Source organism: Chiloscyllium plagiosum, chromosome 24 (assembly GCF_004010195.1).
Source record: "Chiloscyllium plagiosum isolate BGI_BamShark_2017 chromosome 24, ASM401019v2, whole genome shotgun sequence".
NCBI classification, from domain to species: Eukaryota; Metazoa; Chordata; class Chondrichthyes; order Orectolobiformes; family Hemiscylliidae; genus Chiloscyllium; species Chiloscyllium plagiosum.
The window spans coordinates 47,876,064-47,902,322 of NC_057733.1; the positions used below are offsets into that span (position 1 = coordinate 47,876,064).

At 40.8% G+C, this 26,259-nt stretch overlaps 1 protein-coding gene across 1 annotated transcript in view; it reads left to right on the forward strand.

The window, feature by feature from the left end:
* Window positions 1-354: 354 nt before the first annotated feature.
* Window positions 355-26,259, forward strand: part of rgs9b (regulator of G protein signaling 9b) — a 91,422-nt gene continuing 65,517 nt past the window's right edge. Inside the window, exon 1 of the mRNA XM_043715031.1 lies at window positions 355-515. Coding sequence (XP_043570966.1) covers window positions 453-515 — 63 coding nt within the window. The 5' untranslated portion in view covers window positions 355-452. The remainder of the gene's footprint in view (window positions 516-26,259) is intronic.

The window sequence follows — 26,259 nt, forward strand, 5'->3', positions numbered from 1 at the left end:
GTGGTTAAAGAAGGCAGCTCACCACCACCCTCTCAAGGGTAACTAGGGATGGGCAATAAATGCTGGTCTCGTCAGCGACACCCAAATCTCACAAATGAAGTTAAAACTTGAGTTTTTTTCTTTGAATTCAAACTTCATCTGCCATACCCCGTAATGTGAGACTGTAGTCTGATGACTAGCCCTGTGACAATAACCCTTGAACCCTCATCTCCCCTTAAATTCAGCAAGTTGTTGTTGCCTTTTGCTCCGTCGCCGGCGGGACTGCGCATGGTGCCGGGCGGGGCCTCTCGCTGGTGCGCAGACTCCCCGGCGCGCGCCGCCCGTTGCCTTGGCAGCCGGGGGTGGCGTGTGGCGTGTGAGGGCGAGTCTGCGCAGTGGCCCTTCTCCGAGCATCACTTGGATACAGTTCGTTCTGAAAGCTTGAGACATTGTAACCTGAGAGAGAGACAAACATGACCATCAGAAACTTCAATCAAGGGCAACAATACCGGCCTCGAATGGCTTTCCTGCGTAAGGTAAGGGAGAATTTGTATTTTTTTGTTGTATTAATAGCTGTACCAGTCCTGCTCAGCCGTTTCGTATTTAGTGAGACAATTTTGTAAAGCTAAGATCTTGGATCCGTGAAGGAAAAATTGGAGATTGGAGCTTTCCTCCTCTTTGAAGTGCAAATTAATGTTATGAATAGTGAAATTTGGGCATATGGGTATAAACGTCTCTCTCCCACATACACACGTGCCCGTATTATTTAGGGTTTGTTTATTTATGTTAGCCCAGTTCGCCTACATGAGAATGAGCAACAGATTTCAGTCCTGCACTAGAGCAGTTAGCGGTCTGCTGATGCAGAACGCGAACTGTGCGATCTCTGCACCAGCCTGGCATTCACCATCTACTTAATTTTTCGTTTGCCCTGTGAATTTTGTGCTGAAATCATGAGACGTTTCAGAAGATGCATTTTAATTTTTTTTGCAAAATGCTTCCCTGCGTCTCTTGCATAGCTCAGTATCGCCCGTTTAAGACAAACTTAAGTAAAATCATCTTGATGGAACCAATCGACAATTTAAAAAACAAGCAGGCAGAGCATGTTTGGGTCACATCGGGATTTAAAGCAGTCGGAGACTTGTCGGTCGCTTATCCGCTTTCGTAGAATTAGCTTTACTGAGAGTGACTGGCACACCTCGTACTTAAAACATTCCTCAATCAGACTGTCGAGCTCAGCAGTAGTGTATTGCCTATGCTAAAACGACAAATTAAGCAATAACGATCAATATTTAACACGGGACATTTCCACAAATCTCACTTAAGCATGTACTCTCTCATCCCTTCACCTAATTCCCATTCTTTGTCACAGTCTTCTATTTTCAGCATTTTCCATTTTGCCTCTCTGTGCTCATTAAACAAAATAAGGTTCTGCGGATGCTGGGGATCCCAAATAAAAACAGAGCATGTTGCAAAAGCTCAGCAGGTCTGGCAGCGTCTGTGGAGAGGGAAACAGAATTAACGTTTCGAGTCCATTTTGAACGGAACGGAGGGTTTCTGAAAAAAAAGTCATATAGACTGGAAACGTTAACTCTGTTTTCTCTCTCTACAGACGTTGCCAGAGCAGCTGAATTTCTCCAGTACTCCCTGTTTTTATTTTGGTTTACCCTGTCAATTTCATGATTTCTAAATAAGCAGTATTCCAGCAGTCAATTTGTCAGTGAACATTAAGAGTGCAGGCATTAAAAGAAGAATTGTTGGAGAAACTATGCGGGTCTGTGGAGAGAAAGCCAGAGTCAACATTTCAGGTCCAGTAACCCATCTTCAATTCTGGACTGGAAATGGTTCACTGGAGGCGAAGACATTAAAGTGAGTGCAGGTATTAAAAAAAAGACTGGTTACTGGGAATGAAATGTTCTTTGCAGTCTCGTTGACCCTGGTGAGCCACGCTTCCCAGTTGTCTCTCTGAGACAGTGCTGCTGGTGATCTGTGCGTGGGCAGTTACATTTCAGTTTTGGGTAGACCCCACCTCGCAGTCCTCGGATTAAATGCAATCTCGCTCATAGATGCCTCTGGAATAGTAAAGCAATCGAAGCTGGAAGCGTCATTGAAATGCTCACCGTTGGAAGGAGCGACGTTTCGGAGAAATTTGCTGCATTTTCACGTTTGATCAGACTCATACATTTTCCTCCCCCGCATCTCGACGTCAGCTCCAAGCTCAGTTAGTCGTTCTCCCATCTCTGAGTCAGAAAGTTGTGGGTTCAAGTCCCACACAAACATAAAAATCGAGGCTGACACTCCCGGTGGACTGTGTTAAACCCAGACCTGGTTTGCTCTCGTAGCTGGGCTCACAGATCCATTGAGGAGAAGTCCCCTCGGTCAGTATCACTGCAAACAGAGTTTCTGGTCATCATCACGTTGTTGTTGGTGGCAGCCTTGCAATGCAAAGGAAATCTACTAAGAGATTTTAAGCAAATTAAGGAGAAAGAGCTGGTCAAAAGTGACAGTCCCTGGTTCCAAAAGGGAGGAAGAGAAGTCTGAGTTGAGAAAGATATATTGTAACGCATTTCAAAAAGGTTTCAATTTAGAAAATCACTGTCCAGCCCAATTTTGGTACTTGATTGAATATTGGCATTTCTGACTACTCAATTAGGAGAAAGTGAGCACTGTAGATGCTGGATTTCTGACTATTCATCCTACTCCAGTTCTGTTTCCATATTCCTGAATTGTCTAGACATGAAGGTAGGAGATTTAAACAACAAGTTCATAGATGAGGAGAAAGTGAGCACTGCAGATGCTGGAGATCAGAATCGAACAGTGTGGCGCTGGAAAAGCACAGCAGGTCAGGCAGCATCCAAGGAGCAGGAGAATCGACATTTCGAGTGTAAGCCCATTCCTGCTTATGCTCGAAAAGTCAATTCTCCTAAAGTTCATAGATGACACAGACATTGGTGTCAAAAATAGAAATTGCTGGAAAAGCTCAGAGGGCTGGCAGCATCTGTGGAGAGAAATCAGAGTTAATGATTCAGGTCCAGTGACCCTTCCACAGAATACTTTTGGTTTTTACACAAACATTGGTGTAGTGGGTAATAGCGAGCAGGAAACTTGAGACTCCAGGATGATATAGATAGCCTGGTCAGATGAGCAGAACAGTAGAAAAAATGGAATTTAATTCTGAAAAATGTAAGGTGATTCATTCAGGGAGGACAAACAAGACAACTGAGTACTCAATGAAGTGTGGGATCCTGTGATATACAGAGAATCAGAGGGATCTTGGTGTGCATGCCCATGGATTCATGAGGGCAACAGGGCAGGTGGATAAGAAGGAATATAGGATATAGCCTTTATTAATCAGGGCATTGAGTCCAAGAGCTAAGAAGTTATGATGGAGCTGCATAAGACATTAGTTAGGCCACAGCTGGAATTCTGTGTGTGGATCTAATCACTACATTATAGGAAGAGTATGATTGTACAGGAGAAGGCGTAGAGGAGATTCACCAGGATGTTGCCTGGTCTGGAGTGATTCAGCTATGAAGAGATACTAGATCAATTAGGTTTGCTTTCCTTAGAGCAGAGAAGGCCGAGGGGTACCCTACTGATGTGTACAAAATCAGGGACATAGATAGGCCAATTAGGAAGAAACAACAATTATTGACTTATTAGATTTAAGCTAAAGGGAAAGGGGTTGGAGAGGATTTAAGAAAGATGTTTTTCACTCAGAGGTTGGTGAGTATCTGTAATTTACTTCTGAAAGGGTGGTAGAGACAGGAACCATTACTACATTTAAGAAGTATTTAGAAGATTACTTGAATCTCCGTAGCATACATAACTGTGTGCCAAGTGCTGGAAAATGGGATTAGAATAGATAGGTGTTTGATGATGAGTACAGCCATGATAGGCTGAAGGGCCTCTTTCTCTTCTGAAAGACTCGAAGGCTGCCTGTCTGAAGGAGAATTATTTTCACCTGGAAGGTAGCGGAGTTCTGGAACTCACTGTTAGAGGCAGAAACCTTCATCCCAAAAAACTTGGATATACACTTGACCTATATAACCTTCAGAGCTACTGATCAAGAGCTGGAAAGCAGAATTAGGCTAGATGTGTCTCGCTTGACATGTACAGACAAGAAAGGGTGAATGATCTGTGTCATGAAATACTTACAAAGTCATTACCTAAACAGGTCAAAGTCAACTGGTTTATGCACACTGTTATAAATATGTGGAATAAACACCTGGGAGGATCCACAAAGTTACTGTCCAGATCAAAGGTTTTTATTTAGAATAATGAATACAGCATCCAACCAAAAAATGACAAGGTTTTAAGTCATTTAGAAATAGTAATAGAATCTGGGTTTGAGTTTGGGATTGCTTTCACCTGATGCTGTCCTAGGTTTTAAAATTTAAAACAGTTATAATTGTGCTGTTTTTGAGGTCAATATTAGAAGGAGTCCAGCAAGAGTTTCATGCACTGCTATTATTGTAACATCATTACTAATGTTTTCCTTTATTGGGTTTAAAGAAGGGCTGGTAAAAACGCAGTAGGCATATACTCTTGAAGTGTTTGTGAAGGGAGAATTTTTCTGTATCACGTCCAGATTAATACTGGGATTCCATAGTGGAGATTGCATCATCAGGGTAAAATACTGCTTCAGTTCTTAAGACATTGAACTTTGAAATAATGATGATCAGAGAGACTTAGCTGAACTTGTACAAAGAACCAGAAGGACAACATGCCAACAGTTTGGAGATTAAGGAAACAACTGCCATGTTGGTCTTTCATGCAAGGGGATTGGAGTAGAAGGATAAAAAAAGTCTTGCTTCTAATGTCCAGGGTTTTAGTGAGACCCATGCCTGGAATATTGTATTCAATTCTGGTCTCCATATTTAGGGAGGGATATAAGTGAATTGGAATCAGTACAACGAATGTTCATGCGATTTGTCCCCAGGATGCGAAGGTTGTGCTACGATACTGAATAAACTGAGTCTACATAGGAACATAGCAACAGGAGTAGGCCATTCAGCCCCTTGAACCTGTTCCACCATTCATTGAAATCTTTGATTTATAGAGTCGTAGAGATGTACAGCATGGAAACAGACCCTTCGATCTAACCCGTCCATGCTGACCAGATATCCCAACCCAATCTAGTCACACCTGCCAGCACCTGGCCCATATCCCTCCAAACCCTTCCTATTCATATACCCATCCAAATGCCTCTTAGATGTTGCAATTGTTCTCTGGCAGCTCATTCCATACACGTACCACCCTCTGCGTGCAAAAGTTGCCCCTTAGGTCTCTTTTATATCTTCCCCTCTCACCCTAAACCTATACCAATGTCCTGTACAGCCGCAACATGACCTCCTAACTCCTGTACTCAATACTCTGATCAATAAAGAAAAGCATACCAAATGCCTTCTTCACTATCCTATCTACTTGCGACTCCACTTTCAAAGAGCTATGAACCTGGACTCTAAGGTCTCTTTGTTCAGCAACACTCCCCAGGACCTTACCATGAAGTGTATAAGTCCTGCTCTGATTTGCTTTCCCAAAATCCAGCACCTTGCATTTATCTGAATTAAACTCCATCTGCCACTTCTCAGCCCATAGGCCCATCAGTCAAGATCCTGTTGTAATCTGAGGTAACTCTCTTCACTGTCCACTATACCTTCAATTTTGGTGTCTGCAAACTTACTAACTGTACCTCTTATGCACGCATTTGATTTATTATTGTCACATGTACCAAGATACAGTGAAAAGTATTGTTTTGTGTGCTAACCAGACAAATCATTGCCTTACACAAGTACATCAGGGTAATAGAACAGAATGCAAAAATATACTGTTATAGCTACAGAGAAGGTGCAGAGAAAGATCAACTCTAACACATGAGAAGTCTGATAACAGTGGGGAAGAAGCTGTTTCTGTTGATAAGTGTCTTCAAACTTTTGTATCTTCCTTCTGATGAAAGAGAGTATAACTGGAGTGGGAGGGATCTGTGATCAGAGTTATACAGTTATACAGCACGGAAACAAACCCCTTTGCCTCGAACTTGTCCATGCTGACTAAGTTTCCCAAACTAAATTAGTCTCATTTACCTGCATTTGGCCCATATCTCTCTAAACCTTCCCTATTCATGTTCCTGTCCAAATATTGTTTAAACATTGTAATTGTACCTGCATCTACCACTGCGTCTGACAGTTCATTTCCACATATGAACGATTGTCTGTGTGAAAAAGTTGCCCATCAGGTCCCATTTAAAGTTTTCTCCTCTCACCTTTAAAAATATTTCCCTTATTTTTGAATTCCCCTTCCCTGGGGAAAAGACCTTTACTAAAATTGAATTCTCCAAATTTTCAAATCCCTGCATAATGAAAGCGGATATCAATGCTGAAATTCAACATTAACTTCAATATGCCACCTCAAACTTAACGATTTGATGATGAGAGCATTTGAAGACCAATGTTTCAAACTCAATACTAAGGTGATGGGTTACAGACAATGGTGATAGCTGCACTTCTATATGTGCTTCAAAGGTTTGAACTACCCACAGCAGGCTACCACAAAGCAACACTAGGGATCTTAATGCACCACCAATGGTACTGTTACAAGATCCTCCAAATCATGTAACAAGAAAGATGGGCAAACAGGAACATCCTCTTCCAAACCAATATGCTCAACTCTAATCACCAAATCCTGTCTTATATTGGCTGCTTTCTTGAGGCAGTGGGAAGTGTAGATTGAGTCAATGGAAGGAAGGCTGGTTTTCATAATGGACTGGGCTGTGTTCACAACTCTCTGTAATTTCTTGTGAAATTGGGCAGAGCAGTTGACATGCCAAGCTGTGATGCATCTGGATAGTAATCTTTCTATGGCACATTTGTAAAAATTGGTAAGAGTCATTGTGGACATGTGAAATTTCCTTAGTTTTCTGAGGAAGTAGAGGCACTTTCTTGATTGTAGTGTTGACATGGATGGAACAGGATAGATCATTTGTGATATTTACTCCTCGGAATTTGAAGGTCTCAACCACCTCCATCTCAGCACCATTGATACGTGCAGGGGCATCCTCCACTCCAGTTCCTAAAGTCAATGACTTGCTCCTTCATTTTGTTGACATTGAGAGAGAAATTATTGCCTTTACACCGTGCTATTAAGCTGTCTAACATTGCATAAATGCTGCCCCCTCCACAATTCACATCAGCTCTGATGAAGAGTCAGTTAGACTCAAAACATTATTTTGCTCTCTCTCCATGGATGCTATCTGACCCACTATTGATTTTTTTTGTTTTCAGTACAGATTCCAGTATCTGTAGTAATTTGCTCTTTGCTGCATTGAAATCCTACCATCTACCGATCCCCCAGTTAGTTTTGCCTGTCAAGTCATTTAGCACTGAAGAATCATAGATTAGTGTAGCACAAAAGGGCACCATTCAGCCTGTCCAGTCCACATTGCTTTCTTTAAATAGCAGTTCAGTTAATCCCATTCTCCCTGCTCTTTCTCCATATCCCTGAAATTTTTCTCCTTAAGTATTTATTCAACTCTCTTTGAAGGGAATGATTGAATTTGTATTCAACTGGTGATGCATTCAAAATCTTAATCATCCATTGCAAATAAAATGAAATAATCCTTATGACCCCTCTGGGTCTTCTTTCATTCATCTTAAATCTGTGCTTATTAATTATAGACACATCAGCCACAGGGAACCCCAGGTTCTCTGCATTTATTCTATTTAAACTCTTCATGAAATATTCCCATTTTTAAAAAATGTGTTCTCCTACTTTTGGTGAGATGTGAGGTAAATTGACATTGCTTCTTGGCATCCCTCTGATCAATGGGAGGGCAAGGGGGAATTTTGATATTGTGTACTTCGGGTTCATTCAAGCTATACAAAGCTTGATGGATGCTTTCATTTCTCACATTAATGATTTCACGTGTACACTGTTACAGTATTATTACAATAAGTCAGCCAATTGACAATGCAGTACACAATGAAACAGTCAAACTCCCTTTACAATTGCATAGATGATGCAGAGCTACCGAGACACTGATGCATGGAGGTGCATTTTAATTTGTGAATACAAAGGAATTGCAGCAAGTTATCAATAGCATTCATTATCATTTTCCCAAAGACCTACGTTAAACATCATAATCCTCAAACATTTGGTTAACAGCCATCATTTAAGCTCCATACAACTTGCAAATGCTCAATGCAGAATAAAAGCTGATTTCTTTTTGAAAGATACATTCTCCCTGTTCAGATTTGCAAATCTCCGACTCTTTTTAACATTGGAATGTTTTGGGAACAATGATGGAATTATAGGAACTACTGAAGTCAATGATAATTGTTTAAGTCATAGAGTTCTTAGGGAACTTTTGCAAAGTTATACAAATATTTGGTAAAAATGGTCCACATCTCCCTTACTAAAACTGCAAAACTGTGCTTTCAAATCCAGCCATCTAATCAGTGTACAGTTTGCAGATGACACCAAAATTGGAGGTGTAGTGGACATCAAAGAAGGTTCCTGAAGAAGGGCTTATGCCCGAAACGTCAATTCTCCTGCTCCTTGGATGCTGCCTGGCCTGCTGTGTTTTTCCAGCACCACATTTTTCAGCTCTGGTCTCCAGCATCTGCAGTCCTCACTTTCTCCCATCAAAGAAGGTTACCTCAGATTACAACGGGATCTTGATCAGTTGGACCAATGGGCCGAGGAGTGGCAGATGGAGTTTAATTTAGATGAATGTGAAGTGTTACATTGTGGGAAACCAAATTTTAGCAGGACTTATACACTTAATAGTAAGGTCCTAGGGAGTGTTGCTGAACAAGGAGACCTTGGAGTGCAGGTTCATAGCTCCTTGAAAGTAGAGTCGCAGGCAGATAGGATAGTGAAGAAGGCATTTGGTATGCTTTTCTTTATTGGTCAGAGCATTGAGTACAGGAGTTGGGATGTCATGTTGTAGCTGTACAGGACATTGGCTAGGCAACTGTGGAATATTGCGTGCAATTCTGGTCTTCCTATTGGAAAGATGTTGTGAAATTTGAAAGGGTTCAGAAAAGATTTACAAGGATGTTGCCAGGGTTGGAGGTTTTGAGCTATAGGGAGAGATTGAACAGGCTGGTGCTGTTTTCTCTGGAGCATCTGAGGCTGAGGGGTGACCTTATAGAGGTCTATAAAATCATGAGGGGCATGGATTGGATAAATAGATAAAGTCTTTTCCCTGGGGTCGGGGAGTCCAGAACTAAACGGCATAGGTTTAGGGTGAGAGGGAAAAGATATAAAAGAGACCTAAGGGGCAACTTTTTCATACAGAGGGTGGTATAGGTATGGAATGAGCTGCCAGAGGAAGTGGTGGAGGCTGGTACAATTGCAACACTTAAAATGCATCTGGATGGGTATTTGAATAGGAAGGATTTGGAGGGATATGGGCCGGATGCTGGCAGGTGGGACTAGATTGGGTTGGAATATTTCGTCGGCATGGATGGGTTGGACCGAAGAGTCTGTTTCCATGCTATACATCTCTATGATAGAGAGCTAAGAGCAGCAAGGAGGGGACATGAAAGGTCCTTAGTTGGTAAGATTAGGGAAAACCCTAAGGCTTTCTATAGGTATGCCAGGAATAAAAGAATGACTAGGGTATGAATAGGTCCAGTCAAGGATAGTAGTGGGAAGTTGTGTGTGGAGGCTGAAGAGATTGGGGAGACACTGAATGAATACTTTTCGTCAGAATTCAATCAGGAACAGGACATTGTTGTCAATGTGAATACTGAGTCACAATTAAGTAGAATGGATGGCTTTGAGGTATGTAGAGAAGAGGTGTTGGAAATTCTGGAAAGGGTGAAAATAGATAAGCCCCCTGGGCCTGATGGCATTTATCCTAGGATTCTCCGGGAAGCAAGGGAGGAGATTGCAGAACCATTGGCCTTGATTTTTATGTCCTCAGTGTCTACAGGAATAGTGCCAGAAGACTGGAGGATAGCAAATGTGGTCCCCTTGTTCAAAAAGGGGAGTAGGGATAACCCTAGTAACTATAGACCGGTGAGTCTCACTTCTGTTGTGGGCAAAATCTTAGAGAGAATTCTATTGGTGGACAGACAGATTTATTTGACAAACAACAGTAATTTCATGATCATCATTATGCTATTGATTCAAGATTTTTGAATTCAGATTCCACCATCTGCTCAGGCAGGATTCAAATGTGGCTCCCCAGAGCAATACATGGGTCTCTGGATCAATAGTCTAGTAATAATACCATTGGGGCATCCCTTCTGCATAATGCTTTAGGCTTTCAGATAGAAGCTTCTAAAATTTCTTGTGGGAGCGTGGAGTAACACCCATAACTTGGGAAAGGTTTGTATGAAGCTGAAAGCTCAGTTATATGACAAATGAAGATGAGGCTATCAAAGTCTTAAAACTGGAAATTGAAGCCGCAGCTAAGTCAAAACCGATGTGGAATAGAGAAGGGAATTCTTTTTGGTTTTGGAATATTGCACTTAGAACTAAAGTAGCCATTACATTATTTTTAAATTGTGTACCCCAGTTCTAGACTTCCCAATCAGGAGCCTGTATCTGTGATATTTACCCCTTGAAATATTTTGTAAGTTTCTGAGATCATATTTCATTCTTTGAAACAATAGAGAATACGGTCCAGTTTGCCCAATCTCACTTCATAGAACAGTCTTGCCATCTAAAGAATTAAAGTCAAAAAACTGCTGATGCTGGAATCCAAGGTAGACAAGCAGGAGGCTGCAAGACCACAGCATGTCAGGCAGCATCAGGAGATGGAGAAGTCAACTTTTTGGGTATAATGTTCAGGACTGAGGTGGGTGTGAGGGAAGCTTCAGATGATCTTTTTCCACGTATGGAGTCAGCTATTATGAGGGGGCATAGCTTTAAATTAAGGGGGAGTTGGTATAGGACAGATGTTAGGGGTAGGTTCTTTACTCAGCGTGTCGTGAGTTCATGGAATGCCCTGCCAGTAGCAGTGGTGGACTCTCCCTCATTATGGGCATTTCAGCGGGCATTGGATAGGCATATGGAGAATAGTGGGCTAGTGTAGGTTAGGTGGGCTTGGATCGGTGCAACATCAAGGGCCGAAAGGCCAGTACTGCGCTGTATTCTTCTATGTTCTATGTTCTATGACTCTATGACTCTAAGTACAGATCTTCATCGAGGAGATGGAGCATGTGTGTTGAAGAGACATTAAAACAATTTTTTTGTAATGTCTGTTTTTGTGAATTACAGTTCTCTTTTTAAGAAATTAGGCAACAACAGAAATTTTCTGACATTAGACAACACAAACTGGCAAATGACAAAAAAAAACTTGTCATTGTGTTTTCTATGAATCTAAGTGAAAAATGCAGCAGGTAAGACCATAAAGTAAAGGAGCAGATTGGCCATTCAGCCCATCAAGTCATTCTGCCATTCAATGATATCATAGCTTATCTGGTAAACCGCAACTTCACTTTCCTGCTTTTACCCCAGAACCCTCAATTAGTGCATTATGTGGATGCTGATGAACAAAATATTCTATCCAACTCAGGCCAGCTCTGCATGTCATCAGCTCTGTAAAGTAGCTATTACTCAGAAGAATGTATTATTCAATTCTTAGTCTACACCCAGGTTCCAGACTCATTCATTATAGCAAGAACAACATTTGGGTTCAAAAGAACATTTGTTTCTAAATATAATCTAGCGCAGCTTCAAACACTGTAATTAAGCTTTCTATAGCTGTCAGTCTTGGAACAACCTAAATTCATTCAGTTTTTAGGCTTCCCTGATCTCCACATGAGTCTGTGACTGACCTTTCTTTCCAAATTAATCAGCTTTGATTCAGTTTTAAAGGGGGACATGACTGTGGTGGTGGCAGCCAGGAGATATTGAAGTTCTGTTTGTAAAGATCATTTACCTGCAGACAGCTTGTCCTATAAATTGTTCAAGACAGATGGGTCTGTTCGTGTCTTGTAGCTCCTGGGTACAAAGGATTGCACTAGCCCAGCATATGGAAGGAGCTCAGAAAGATGGAATCACCTAGAAACAGGTTGCCCAATTTTCTTACTGTTGGGTTAAATGAATATTAGCAGGTACATATTTAAAATATTCAGGTGTGCATGGTGAACTGGAAGCGGGAGAGTTATTGGGAGTTTTGTTTTTACAGTCGAGTAGGTTATTACAGATCTGAAGAGATGAAAGAGACGAGGCTGGTTTGTGATGCAGAGTGACACCAACAGCTTGGGTTCAATTCCTCTGCCCACTCAGGTTACCAAGAAGGACTATCCTTCTTAACCTCTCACCTTGCCTCAGGTTAAACCACCATCAGTCTCCCCCCCTCTCTACTGAGATATAGCAGCCCTATGGTCTGGTACGATGACAGCAATTTTACCTTTCCTTACAACCTGGGAAGTACTGTCTAAAATGGAGGAGGAGCAGATAATTAATTTCCAAAGTTAATTGAACAATACTTGAAAGGAAAGTATTTGTAAGAAACAGCATTGAAGTTAGAATAATTAGTTATCTTTTTCAAAGAGCCAGCAGATGAACAACAGTTTCCTTCTCTGCTAATAGTCTATGAGGTGGCTTCACTCTGCTGCTGAATGTAGTGTGTACCCGAGAGTGACCGTCTCACTCTGCTTTCAAACAACACAAGTTACACTGGCACCAATTGAGCTTTTACATTGTATTGATGCAAGTTAACTGCAATTTAACAATACGGCTAACTGACAGTCCTTTGAGATTAGCCAGCAATATGGGACTAAATGGAACTGGCTGTTCTGCTCAGATTGAGCTTGTGTCAAAAAGACTTCCTACATTTGGCTGTCTCGATCCTGAGGGTAGAGCACCTGGGCGTTGTACATCCATCAAGATTATATCCATCAATAATCCATGATGGACAGAACATCAATATGGTTCCCTTGCACTTTAAAGAAGATACGTTGAAACAGTGATAAGTCTTGGGCTCCACCATTCAATTATATCGATTCTACTTCTCTGACTTATTCTCTTATCCTTTGTTTTCTTTCATCCCCAAAATTCTGCCAATCTCAGTTTTGAACATACTCAACCACTTAACATCCGTACTCCTCTGAGGTAGGAGATTGACATCTTCTGAGTGAAGAGATTTCTCCTTATTGCAGTTTTAAAGGGCTGACCCCTTACCCTGAAGCTATAACCCCTGAGGTTTCTACTCCAACCCATCTTTTATTCTGCTTTCTTTGAGTTGAGGCAATCAATTCTTTTTAATTTATCATAAAAAGTGTATATACTGTACGTAAATATGCATACACACACACACACACACACACTCACTAGAGCAGTTCGGTTTTGCACAGTACCATATGAAGAAAACAAACAAACATTGGAATTTGACTCTACCCAAAAAACAAACCAAGACATCTCTTACTTGAACCAGACTATATTTACATACATTTGGGGCACCAGGAAAGCCCGTTACCTGGACCCTAGTTTAATTTGGCAGAAAGACCTCAAACGATGGTTTTTCCCCACTGCACCTTAGTGGCATGTGCCCCAAGATTTAGTGCATCCCTCAGCATGTAGTCCTGGACCATGGAATGTGCTAGTCTGCGACACTTGGTCAGGGTCAACTCCTTGCTCTGGAAGACCAACAAGTTTCAGTCGACCAAAGAGTGTGTTTAGGTTAAGGATCAGCACAATCTATCCCACTGAACTTCCCTTTCCCCCATTATCTTTTCTAATGCGATAGATACTTGACCAAGTTTGCCTTGGTGTAGAACCAAAAACCAAACCTTAATATTAGTATTCTGTATATCTATTCACTTACTGGAAACAATTTTAATAAAAGAACAAAAAATCCAGTGATGAAACCTCTCCATCATCGTAAGATGCATTCTATGTTTAATTATATTGAGTACATCTCAGCTGTTTCTTAACCTAGTTGGAACAGTGTTCTGTATTCAGCTAAACAGGCCACTTGGCAATTAGTTTTTATTTTTATTCCTAGAATAATTAGGAAATGTGACACACAGGAACTTCCAGCCTGTAATTGCAATGTTCCTCCCTTCCACGTGGGATTATTCTCATTTAGTTAATGATGCTGCTGTCTGTAAGATTTGGTCTACGCAGGAAGCTCATCTCATCTTAAACTCTTGGGGCAAAGTATGTGCTGACAAGCCAAGTTCACGTCTGACCAGCAAGGTAGAAACCAGCTGAGAAATACCAATAATAGTTTTATTTCTGAACAGCAATTTATGCAATGCCACAGCAAGCTATGATGTTTTCTTGTTTTTTTTTTATTTGTTATTTCTCCATGGAGAACAATTAATATCAATGTTTTCACTGCCTAATACCAATAGCCAATAAATGTAGTCAGCTTTTAAGCCCTTTGAGCCAGTTTGGATTTCAGTTAGATTGTGGGTAATCGGTATCAACTCCATTTCCCTAACCCTCAAATGCCCTCCATTAACCAACATCTATCTATTTCAACAGCTTGTTAAGGGCTTTTAGGATTATCCCCCTTTATTCTGGTCTCTGCAAACAGAGAAAAGAAATAGGTTAGATAAAAATAAACTATCGGCCATAATGCTAACACCGGCTACTGATACTTATTTAACAGCTTAAATACAATGAAACATTTCTAGATGTTTTACAGTAGCCATGAATGTCCAATCTCCTCAACTTTACCCCTAGCCCGAAGTGCATTGACCCTCAAATTAAACCCATCAGCAGTTGTCTCTCTCTCTAAATGAGAGAGGACTCTAATGGTCCTCTGTGACTTCAGTGACTTTTACTTGTTTAAAGATTAGATTAGATTACATTACAGTGTGGATTCAGGCCCTTCGGCCCAACAAGTCCACACCGACCCGCCGAAGCGCAACCCACCCATGCCCCTACATTTACCCCTTACCTAACACTACGGGAAATTTAGCATGGCCAATTCACCTAACCTGCACATCTTTGGACTGTGGGAGGAAACCGGAGTACCAGGAGGAAACCCACGCAGACAGAGGAAGAACGTGCAAACTCCACACAGTCAGTCGCCTGAGGCAGGAATTGAACCCAGGTCTCAGGTGCTGTGAGGCAAATAGTGCTAACCACTGTGCCACCGTGCCGCCCACAGATATCAAGATACCAAGCTAGTTGTAGTGATTGTAACAAGGTCAGCCAGGTGGACCTCATAGAATGTGAGTTCCCTGATTGGGACTGTTAACTTGGTTCAATCAGGGAGCCCTGGCTGACAGATATATACAAGAGTGTCGGGGGTCTGATCACTCTAGGAGTCAGCTAGCTGGGTCAGTGTCATGTACTATGCAGGTGTACATAAAGGGTGACTTGGTGACAGGTTACTGACTTCATGGAGTTATTTCATCAATCTGCAGCAGATAGTAGATCAGATGAACAAAGGGGTGATCACCTTTTAGTGGGTGTGGTTATCCTCTCAGTGTACATTGTTATGAAGATGTGGGTGTACTGTCCCTTTAAGAGAGTTAAAAGCTAGCAGAACTACCTGACAGCACCAAATGTTCTGAATAAGGTAACAGTGTCACACTTGGTCAAAAGCTAGATTAGTTGGCTTGCCTGGAAATGACAAAACAGATTCTAATGAGGCCAATCAATTTAAATTATATCCCAAAAAATACCAAACTCCAATCAAGTTTGAATTCAGTAAATTGACAATCTTAAAAGCCAATGACACAATTTAATGCTTTGGGGGTATAAAACCAGGGAAAACTGGGGGGAGAACTGCCAAGCCAACGACATCTGCAGACAGCCTGGAGAATTGCTCTTTTAAAGGTACCTTTATCTATCCGTGACCTGTGAAGAATAATCCCTAAGAAGAAGAAAAGAAGACACAGGAAGATCTAAATAGAAGATTCAACAGCTGGCTGGTTTTGAAAACATTAATTTTTGGTAAATCTTAGTTGGGGGGTGTTTATCAGACTTGTATCAGATAAGGGAAGGTAAAAGATAGGTTAGAGGAAGGAGTTGTAAATAGTTGTTAGTTAATTATTATCTGTTATACTTTAAGAAATAAGGTTGTCAATTTTTACTTTATACAGTTCTTGGCCTCTCGAATTTTCACAGATTACTGCACGGGAAAAATCTTTTCTGTGTTGCTGGTTTAAATTAAGCAGGAGGATTTATCCTATAACAGTTTGGGAGCTCATTATCCGGGATTTGAAATGGTTTAGACATATTTGAATACATTTGGGAATATGAAAAATTCCAGCAGATTTAAACACTTGCAGTTAGTGTCCTAGATCTTTAAATAAAACATAGGTGAGACAATTTGTTTAATTTCAGTGACTTGTGGTTGATTAAATTAAAAGTGAGAGAAAGGCCCTTAAAATTGCTAAAGAGTTTCTGGGATTTGAAGATGATTCTCAAATTTGCCAAGAAAGTTTAGAAGGAAAGAAAAAAGCCATGCTTTTAGAATTGGAAAATAAATTAGATTTGGGGTTGATGAAGGACAAAAGTAAAGCTGAAATTGTAAGGAAATTACTCAAACATTTAGATGTGTCAGAGAAACAGAGTCTAGATTAGAGTGATGCTGCGCAGCAGGTCAGGCAGCATCTAAGGAGCAGGAAAATCGACATTTCGGGCAAAAGCCCTTCATCCCAATGGGTGAAAGTGAGGGCTGCAGATGCTGGCGATCAGAGTCTAGAGTGGTGCTGGAAAAGCACAGCAGAAAGGCAGCGTCCAAGGAGCAGGAAAATCGACGTTTTGGGCAAAAGCCCTTCATCGGGATGAAACAGAGAAGTGCAGTGGAGATAGAAAAAACTTAAATTACAATTGAAAATGGAGTTAGAATTTAAACAAAGAGAAAGGGAAGTAAAAGAGAGAGAGAGAGAAGGTTCTTAGCTGAGCAAAGAGAGAGAGAAGAAAGGGAGAGAGAGAGACAGAAGAGTGAGAAAGAGAGAATTTGAACTTGAGAAGTTGCAACTTAGTCAGCAAAGTCAACTTAACAGAATGGAGATTAAAAGAGAAGGTAGTGTTAAATATAAATATGTCAAAACTCTGCCACATTTTGATGAGAAAGATGTTCTTTATTTCATTTGAAAAATTGGCTAAACAGATGGAGTTGTCCAAGGATTACAGGTAATGCTAGTTCAGGCTAAACTGGTAGGCAGAGCTAATGAGGTATTTGCCGCACTGTCAGATGACGGGTCAAGAGATTATGAAGAGGTTAAACAGGCTACTTTTAAGTGCTTATGAATTGGTTCCAGAAGCATGTAGACAGCGGTTCAGAAACACAAAGAAGGAACCAGGTCAGACTTATGTTGAGTTCGAAAGAATTAAACATAGTCATTTTGACTGATGGGTGCATGCTTTGAAAATAGATAGGACCTTTGATGCTCTAAGAGAGATTATTCTGCTGGAGGAATTTAAAACCTCACTTCCAGAAATGGTAAGAATTCACGTGGAGGTAAGTTCAGGAAATGAGAAGGGCAGCAGAATTAGCAGATGAGTACATGTTGGTGCATAAGACAAGCTTCTGGCCAGAATTTCGTCCTGTGAGGGATAGAAGTTGGGAGAAGGGGAGATCCTACACCATGAAACCAAGAGTAGAGAGCTCTGTAAGAATTTACCACAGAATAAAAAAGAAGCCCAAGGGGGTGGAAAGGAAGTGAAAGGCCCCAGGTGTTTCCACTGTGGTAAAGTCGGTCATGTAAAGTCACAGCGCTGGTTGTTAAAGAAAGGCACTGTGGCAAAAGATGTGGTAAAAGAAGCCAAGACAGTGGCATTAGTGAAGGTCGTAAAGGAGACCTCAAGAAGAGCTGAGGAACTGCAGAAGAGTGCACAGCCTAGGCCGGGGCTGGTTATGGAGTTAGTACCTGATCTCTACAAAGAGTTTGCTTCTGTGGGTAAAGTTTACTCAGAAAGAACAAGGACAAGAAGTTATAATTTCAAGAGTTACAGGATCTAACCAGTCGCTGATGGTAAGGGATGAGCGATTATGCATTCTTTCTGATCTATTACCCAAGAGTGTGGTAATTTGTGGGTTAGATGGGCAGAATTTTAGCGTTCCCCTATGTAAGATCAGGTTGGAGTGCCAACTCAAGACTGGGGAAGTTCCAGCGGGAGTGATTGACAGAGTGTCCGTTCCAGGAATTCAGTTTGTTCTTGGGAATGATTGGCAGAATCCAAGGGGAGAGTGACACCCCTTGTTGTGGAGAAGCCCAAGGAAGATCAAGAAACTGAGGAGTTAAAACAGAAATATTCTGGTATTTTCCCAGACTGCGTGGTAACCAGATCCCACGATCATAAGTCACAGCATGATGTGAAAAGTAAAGAGAAAGATGAACGAGTTGAGGTTCAGGTTAACGGATACCCTGATTGACATAATGGTGCAGAAAAAACCTGTACAGGCAGAGGGTCAGACAGAAGTGTTTACTCCTGGAAGACTGAGACTTGCAACAGCAAGACAAGACGATAAAAGATATGTATGTAGATATGTACTCCAAAAAGGAGTCAGAGAATATTCCAGAGTTTATTATCTGAAAGATACAATCCTAATATGGATATGGAGACCATGGCAGGTTAGTGCAGAGACAAAAATGGGCCAAAAGGTGCACCAGATTGTGTTGCTGGTATCATACAGACAGGTGTTATTATGGGTAGCACGTGAACTACCTGTTGGAGGTCACCTAGGCATATGAAAGACTTAGGCTAAGGTACAAAAACATTTTTACTGGCCTGGAATGCACAAGGACGTGGTCACCTTTTGCAGCATGTGTCATACATGCCAGATGGTAGATAACCCACAGGAGATAATAAAACCAGCACCTTTGTTGCCAATTCCCACGTTTGAAGAACATTTCATGCGGATTATAATTGCTTGTGTAGGTCCCCTCCTGAGAACTAAAAGTGGGAACCAGTACTTGTTAACCACATTAGATGTGTCTACCAGATTTCCGGAGGCAATTTCATTACGGAGTATCCAGGCAAAAAAAGTTGTAGAGGAGTTAGTAGCTTCCTTCACACAGTATGGGCTACCCAGAGAGATTCAGTTGGACCAAGGGTCAAATTTTACTGCTAGGCTGTTTAAGGAGGTTACAGATAGTTTAGGTATACAATACTTTAAATCCTGTGTGTATCATCCTAACTCCCAGGGAGCTTTAGCAAGGTGGCATAAGATCTTGAAGAGCATGTTGAGAGCATACTGTCAGGACTACCCGAATGATTGGGATAAAGGTGTCCCATTCGTATTGTTTGCCATGAGAGATGCCCCAAACAAATCTACTCAATTCACTCCCTTCAAGTTAATATTCGGTCATTCAGTAAGAGGCTCTTTGAAATTATTTGAAGAAAAATTGTCAGGACTAAAGTTGGAGATCTCACACTTAGATTATGTATTGGAGGTGATGGAGAGATTAAGTCAAGTAGGTGAGTTAGCTAAACAGCACCTAAAGAGGGCATAAAATAGAATGAAACAGGTAGCATATAAAAACTCTGAGACTCGGACGTTTCCGCAAGGGAATGACGTGTTAGTCCTGTTACCAGTGATTGGAGATCCTTCAAAGCCAGGTTTAGTGGTTCCTATCAAATTGAGAAAAAGTTGAGTCAGGTGAACTATCTAGTAAAAATGCCAGGTGGAAAAAAAATGTATCGGATATGTCATGTGAACATATTGAAACCGTATTATACTAGAGAGAAAGAACTGGAGAAATAGGTGTTAGTTACTGTCCTGCAGAGTGAGGAATCAAATCCAGATGATGTGGATTTTGATGTGCCTCAAAATAGATTAAAAAATGAAGTGTTTGAGGACTGGGGTAGGTTAGTAAGCTATCTGTCTCAGGAGCATAGAACACAGTTGAAAGATTTGTTACTGCAGTACAAGGACATATGTGAGAATCAGATGGGAATGACTAATGCTATTGTACATGAAGTAGATGTAGGGAATACTGCTCTGATAAAACAACACCCGCCTATCAGCTTAATCCTTTCAAAACCAGATGGAGGTGGAGGCCATGCTCGACAAGGTCCAAGCCAGAGTAAGTGGAGTTCGCTGATCATCTTAGTACCCAAACCGGATGGGACTCAAGGATTCTGCGTGGATTATTGGAATGTCAATACCGTTACAAAATCGGACTCATACCCAATTCCTAGATTGGAGGACTGTATCGAGAAAGTCAGACAAGCCAGTTACACCACCAAGTTGGACTTAATGCGTGGTTACTAGCAGGTACCTTTATCAGACACAGGAATAGAAATTTATGTGTTTGTAACCCCAAACGGGCTATATCAGTTTAAAGTGATGCCCTTTGGAATGAAGAACACACCTGCCACATTCCACAGACTCATGAACAGAGTGGTGGCTGGGTTAACAAACTGTGCAGTCTATTTGGACAATGTAGTGATCTTATGTCAGTCCTGGAAAGATCACATGGTACAATTGGCAGAGCTCTTTGAATGACTACAAGAAGAAAAACTGGTGATAAACTTAAATAAAACTGAATTTGCAAAAGCAGAGGTGACGTTCTTGGGACATAACATCGGTCATGGAAGGTTGACTCCACAGAACGCAAAGACAAAGGCCATCGAGGAACTTCCACAACCAACTTTGAAGAAAGAGGTGCTTCGATTCTTTGGACTCAGCGGATTCTATCAGAAGTTTGTTCCAAACTTCAGCAGTGTAGTGGCACCGTTAACTGATTTGCTGAAGAAGAACACAAAGTTTCAGTGGATAGAACCATACCAGGAGGCATTCAAACGTTTGAAAGCCATATTAACCACCAAACCAGCTTTAGCTACATCAAATGTTTCAAAACCTTTTAAAGTTGCCATTGATGTGACATTGGAGTTGATACTACTATATTAAGATGAGGATGGCATTGAACTGCCAGTTGGTTACTTTTCGAAGAAGATCAACATCCACCAAAGGAAATACTCCATGATCGAACTATTGAGTTTGGTCCTGGCCTTACAACATTTTAATGGGTATGTCATGAACAATGTGTCAGAGATGGTTGTGTACACGGATCACAATCCGCTTACATTCTTAGAACACTTTAAAGACAAAAATGTGAGACTATTTTGTTGGAGTCTTATGTTACAGACTTTTAATTTAAAAATCATTCATATTCAAGTCATAAGAATGTAATTGCAGACGCGTTATCATGGATTTAACTGATGAAGTTTAGATGAAATTTGTTTTTAATGTTATACACATACATACAGTTGTATGGGAAGAAGTTAATGTGGACTTAGATTAAAGTTATCTGTATGTTTGGGTAATGTGTTTAAAGAATAGAGAAAAATAAGAAGCCATTATGATGGTTCAATTTTTATTAAGGAGAAGGTGTTATGAAGTTATGGGTGTGAACTCTACCTTTAAGAGAGTTAAAGTCAACAGAACTACCTGACAGCATCAAGTGTTCTGAATAAGGTAACAATATAACACTTGGGAAAAAGCTAGATTAGTTGGCTTGCCTGGTAACGACAAAACAGATTCAAATTAGGCCAATCAATTTAAATTATACCCCAAAAAATACCAAATTCCAATCCAGTTTGAATTTAGTATATTGACAACCGTAAAAGCCAATGACACAAGGTAATGCTTTGGGGGGTATAAATCCAGGGAAAATTGAACATTTGGGGGGAGAACTGCCAAGCCAACGACATCTGCAAACAGCCTGGAGAATAGCTGTCTTAAAGGTACCTTTTTATATCCGTGACCTATGAAGCATAATCCCTAAGAAGAAGAAAAGAAAACACAGGAAGATCCAAACAAAGGATTCCGCAGCTGGCTGGTTTAGAAAACTTGGAATTTTGGTAAATCTTAATTGGGGGTGGAGGTTTTATTGGACTTGTATCATAGAAGGGTGTGTAAAAGATAGGTTAGAGGAAGGAGATGCAAATAGTTGTTAGTTAATTATTCTCTGTTATACTTTAAGAAATAAAGTTGTTAATTTGTACTTTAAATAGTTCTTGGCCTCTCGAATTTTCACAGATTACTGCGTGGGATAAATCTTTTCTGTATTGCTGGTTTAAATTAAGCAGGAGGGTTTACCCCATGTCGTAACAACCAGCCTCTGTATTATAGGATGAACTCAGTAGTGGTAGGTTAAGCATCTGCCTTATATCACATGTTCCCAACCAAAACCACACACCCCCCCCCAAGGCATTTAATGTGCAGCCTTTAATCTTTGTTTGTGTTGAGGAAGGTACCAATTCAGACAAGAAGGCAAGTTCTTCAACTGTTTCACAGCCAATTTGTCAAATGCTTAGTAAATGAACCAATATGCATTTATGTTGACCAATCCCTTATGTGTTTAATGCCATGTCATTTATCAGCACGAGAAGAAGATAAATGTAACAGCAATCTCCTTACAAACCTCAGTTTGATTACTTCTTAATCCTCTACATTCAAGGGAGCACAGGTCTAATGATCAGAAAGTTAGAGGTGAATAGTCAATCTGAGATATGATTGACTAGCTCTTTGGGTAAGTTACCATGATCACAGTATTGGGTGGCTTAGTGGTTAGTGCCACTGTCTCGCAGCACCAGGGACTTGTGTTCAATTCCCCCCTTGGGTGACTTTGTATGTATACATTCTCCCTTTGTCTGTCTGGGTTTCCTCTGAGTGCTCTGGTTTCCTCCCAGAGTCCAAAGATTGGATGGATTGGCCATGCTAAATTGCCCCTAGTGTCCAGGGATGTGCAGGCTATGGGGATTAGCCAAGGGAAATGCAGGGATAGGATAAGAGGTGAGTCTGGTTATGATGCTCTTTTGGAGAGTTGTTGTGGTCTCGATGGGCCAAATGGCCTGCTTCCACACTGTAGGGATTCTATGATTCAATAGGAAACATCCATTAATAAGCAACCATACTAGGATATTGCAGTCCAAATTAGATCATGTAGATGTTTGAAAATCTGAATAAATTGCTCACAATCTCCCAGGAAGGATACAGTTAGACTTCAGGCTGGTGGTGGTTAACCCTATTGGATTCCAGCTATTTTGTTTTTAATTCAGCAGTTTCAGTATTCACTCCAGGAATATGAACCTGTGAACAATATAAAATCAATGCAATAATTCGATGTGATAGAAGTAGCATATCTAATTAAAATGAACCTCAGTGCATCAATCTTCCAGCTGTAAAACCCTACACCAGGACAAAATTGTCCAGATGTTTCTTGGTGAGGTGGCAAAGTCACTTTAATGGCATCGATGAATTGAAATCTTCACCAAATTTAGATTATGTTTGACGAGATATTTGTGAAGATATACTTAGCATAGCTAAAGCGATTCATGGAGAATGTTCCTTATAAAATCCACAAGCAACACATTCCATTTTTTCTTTGGAACTCTCCCAACTGTCTAATGTTATGGTCTCAAGAAACTTAAATTCACAACATTGGACACTAATCATTTTATAGTCAATAACTGTTTAAGATGGTAGAGTCATTTAACTGTACAACATGAAAATAGACCCTTCAGTCCAACTCATCCATGCTGACCAGATACCAGAACTGGGTAATCACTGTTCAGGAATCTTCAAGGACATATACACATCTCCTTTTGTAAGAATTTCCTCGCTTACCTAAATTACAATTGGTTGCATGTGATTCCCCTGCTAACTTGTTTGGTTGGCATTGACCCACGTGGAATCACAGCTTTTTGGGTGATGGCCTCTCCCTGAGACCTCAGTGGTGTGCTGACCCTTCATTTTGAAACCTAGAAACTTGACTGTGTGCAGACCATACAATAGTAGGGAGCACTATGGTCCGGTCAAATAAGCACATCCATTTTTGTGACCAGGTCGGTGGACCAGGCCAGGAGTGGGATATCTGAATGCTTCCCCTTTCTGTGTCACTCAGTGGATATTACTGGGTCATCTGAGTGTTCAAGTTTACTGAGTAAAAATACTCAAGGCTGACACTCCAGTGCAATACTTGGAGAATGCTACAGTGCCCGGAAATGTTACCTTTCAGATGGGATGTTAATCTGAGGCTCCAGCTGGTGCACGTAAAATATCCCAGAGCATTGTTTTAAAGAAGGACTGGAGGGTGGGGGGCAGGGGGTGTGTGGCTTTCACTGCTGCCCTGACAGATCATTAAAACCATCAAAACAGGTAATTTGGTCCTTCCTTCCTTTAGTTCTCTCAGATGGAAAAAATTTCAACTGGGGATTTTACTCCTTTAGTGATTTAACCGGAAAAAGTATGTTGCTAATTGGGCCCTACTGCTCTACAAGCTGTCACAAGATGTATGAAATCCCAATAAGGCCGCTAAGGTGACCAGTTTTCCTGACTGACTGCTAATCAGGACAATAGTAATTCATATCATGTTTTTTCAGTAACAGTTAAAAAAAAATCTCTATTTATTGAAAGACCCTTGACTTTAACAAGAGCAAAGAAAGGATTCCTAATCAGCTAATATGCAACTTAACCCATTAAAATTCCCAAATATACACACACACACACACAATCACAATTAAGAAAAACGGTTTAACATATTCTGTATAGATGGGGAAATCATAAATATAGATAGGATAAACAAAATTCCCAAGGTCAAAGTCTAAAGGACAAGGTCAAATTTTATTTTCTCACTGTCTTTTTGATGGTGGCAATAATGACATACTGTTGTCTGTTGATTGCTCTTCAATTTGATGGTTGATCAGGTGGACCTAGGTCTCTCCTGGTTTTAAAATTCTCTTTGAAGCTTTCTTTGTTTTCTGTCTTTTTCCCAGAGAGAAGGAGAAAAAAGGAGAGCTGGGCGCTTTCTGTCTGCAAGTTCTAGAAGTTTCTGTGCGCTGCTAGCCTGGCACTTATGGCTTTTTAACACTGCATCTCAACCAGAGGATTGTTACAGCGTCATAAGATTCATACAGCACAAAAACAGACCCTTCAGTACAAATCATCCATGCCAACTAGATATCCCAGTCTGACCTAATCCCATTTGCCAGCATTTGGACCAAAACCTTCCTATTCATCTACCCATCCAGATGCCTATTAAATGTTGTAATTGTACCAGCCTCCACCACTTCCTCTGGCAGATTGTTCCATGCATGCACCACCCTCTCTATGAAAAAGATATCTCTCAGATTCCTTTCAAATCTTTCCTCTCTCACCTTAAAGCTATGCCCTCTGATTCTGGACTCCCCCCCCCATCCCAAGAAAATGACCTTGTCTATTCACCCTATCCATGCCTCTAATGATTTTATAAACCTCTATAAGGTCACCCCTAAGCCTCCAATGCTCCAGGGAAAATAGTCCCAGCCAATTCAGCTTCTCCCTTCAGTCCTGGCAATATCCTTGTAAATCTTTTCTGCACCTGCTCAATTTTAACATCTTTCCTATAGAGGGCGACCAAATTGATTGCTGTATTCCAAAAGTGGCTTCACCAATGTCCTGTACAGCTGCAACATGACATCCCAACTCCTGTACTCAATACACTGACCAATGAAGGGAAGAGGTGGTGGAGACAGGTACAATTACAACATTTACATAGCATCTGGATGGGTACATGAATAGGAAAGGTTTGAGGGTTAGAGGGATATGGGCCAAATGCTGACAAATAGGACTAGATTGCTTAGGGATGTCTGGTCAGTGCAGATATTAAACCTGGTTTTGAAATTATGTTCCATTGTTGATTTAGTGAGCAATTTTTTTTAATTCAGAGAACACTATTTTACCTGCAGTAATTACCAAACAGGATCATATAAATTGTGTTATAATTATAGTGATTAAAGATTGTGACTATATTAGATAAATACATACCTGACACAAGGGAAACTAATTCAATTATTAGAGTATATTAGAGGCTGGATTGAATTACAAACTGTTACCTCCACCAAAGCAGATCATTAAATCTCTTTGTCAATTCTCTAAGACTTGTCTATTTTAGTCTGTGTGACTTAATATGAAAAGGTAGGCAGTCCTGCTACAGTCAAATTTAAAGGGATATGGCCAGTTAAAGATAATATTGGACAAATGTGATATTATATGTTTCTAAGGTTAAAATGGATTTATTGTATTCATCAGCAAGTACTCAACTTTATGGCTGGAGAAGTGGGAGAACGGGGAAGTGGAAGAAATGCCAGACAATGTGAATGGAGAGAAAGTGCAAAGATACAAATTGGTTTCAAGTAGCCCAGTTGTACATCCAACTGTCTGTTTGAGGCTCAGGAAAGTGGAGGATTTATTTATAGTTAATGGGAGGTCATAACAGGACAAGAATTTGTTGTCCATCCTCATTTTCCCTTAAGAGGGGGCTGGTGAGCTGCTTTCTTGAACTGCTGCAGTCTGTGTGGTGTAGATATACCACAGTGTTGTTGGGTAGGCAGATCCAAGTCTCTGACCCAGTGACACTGAAGCAT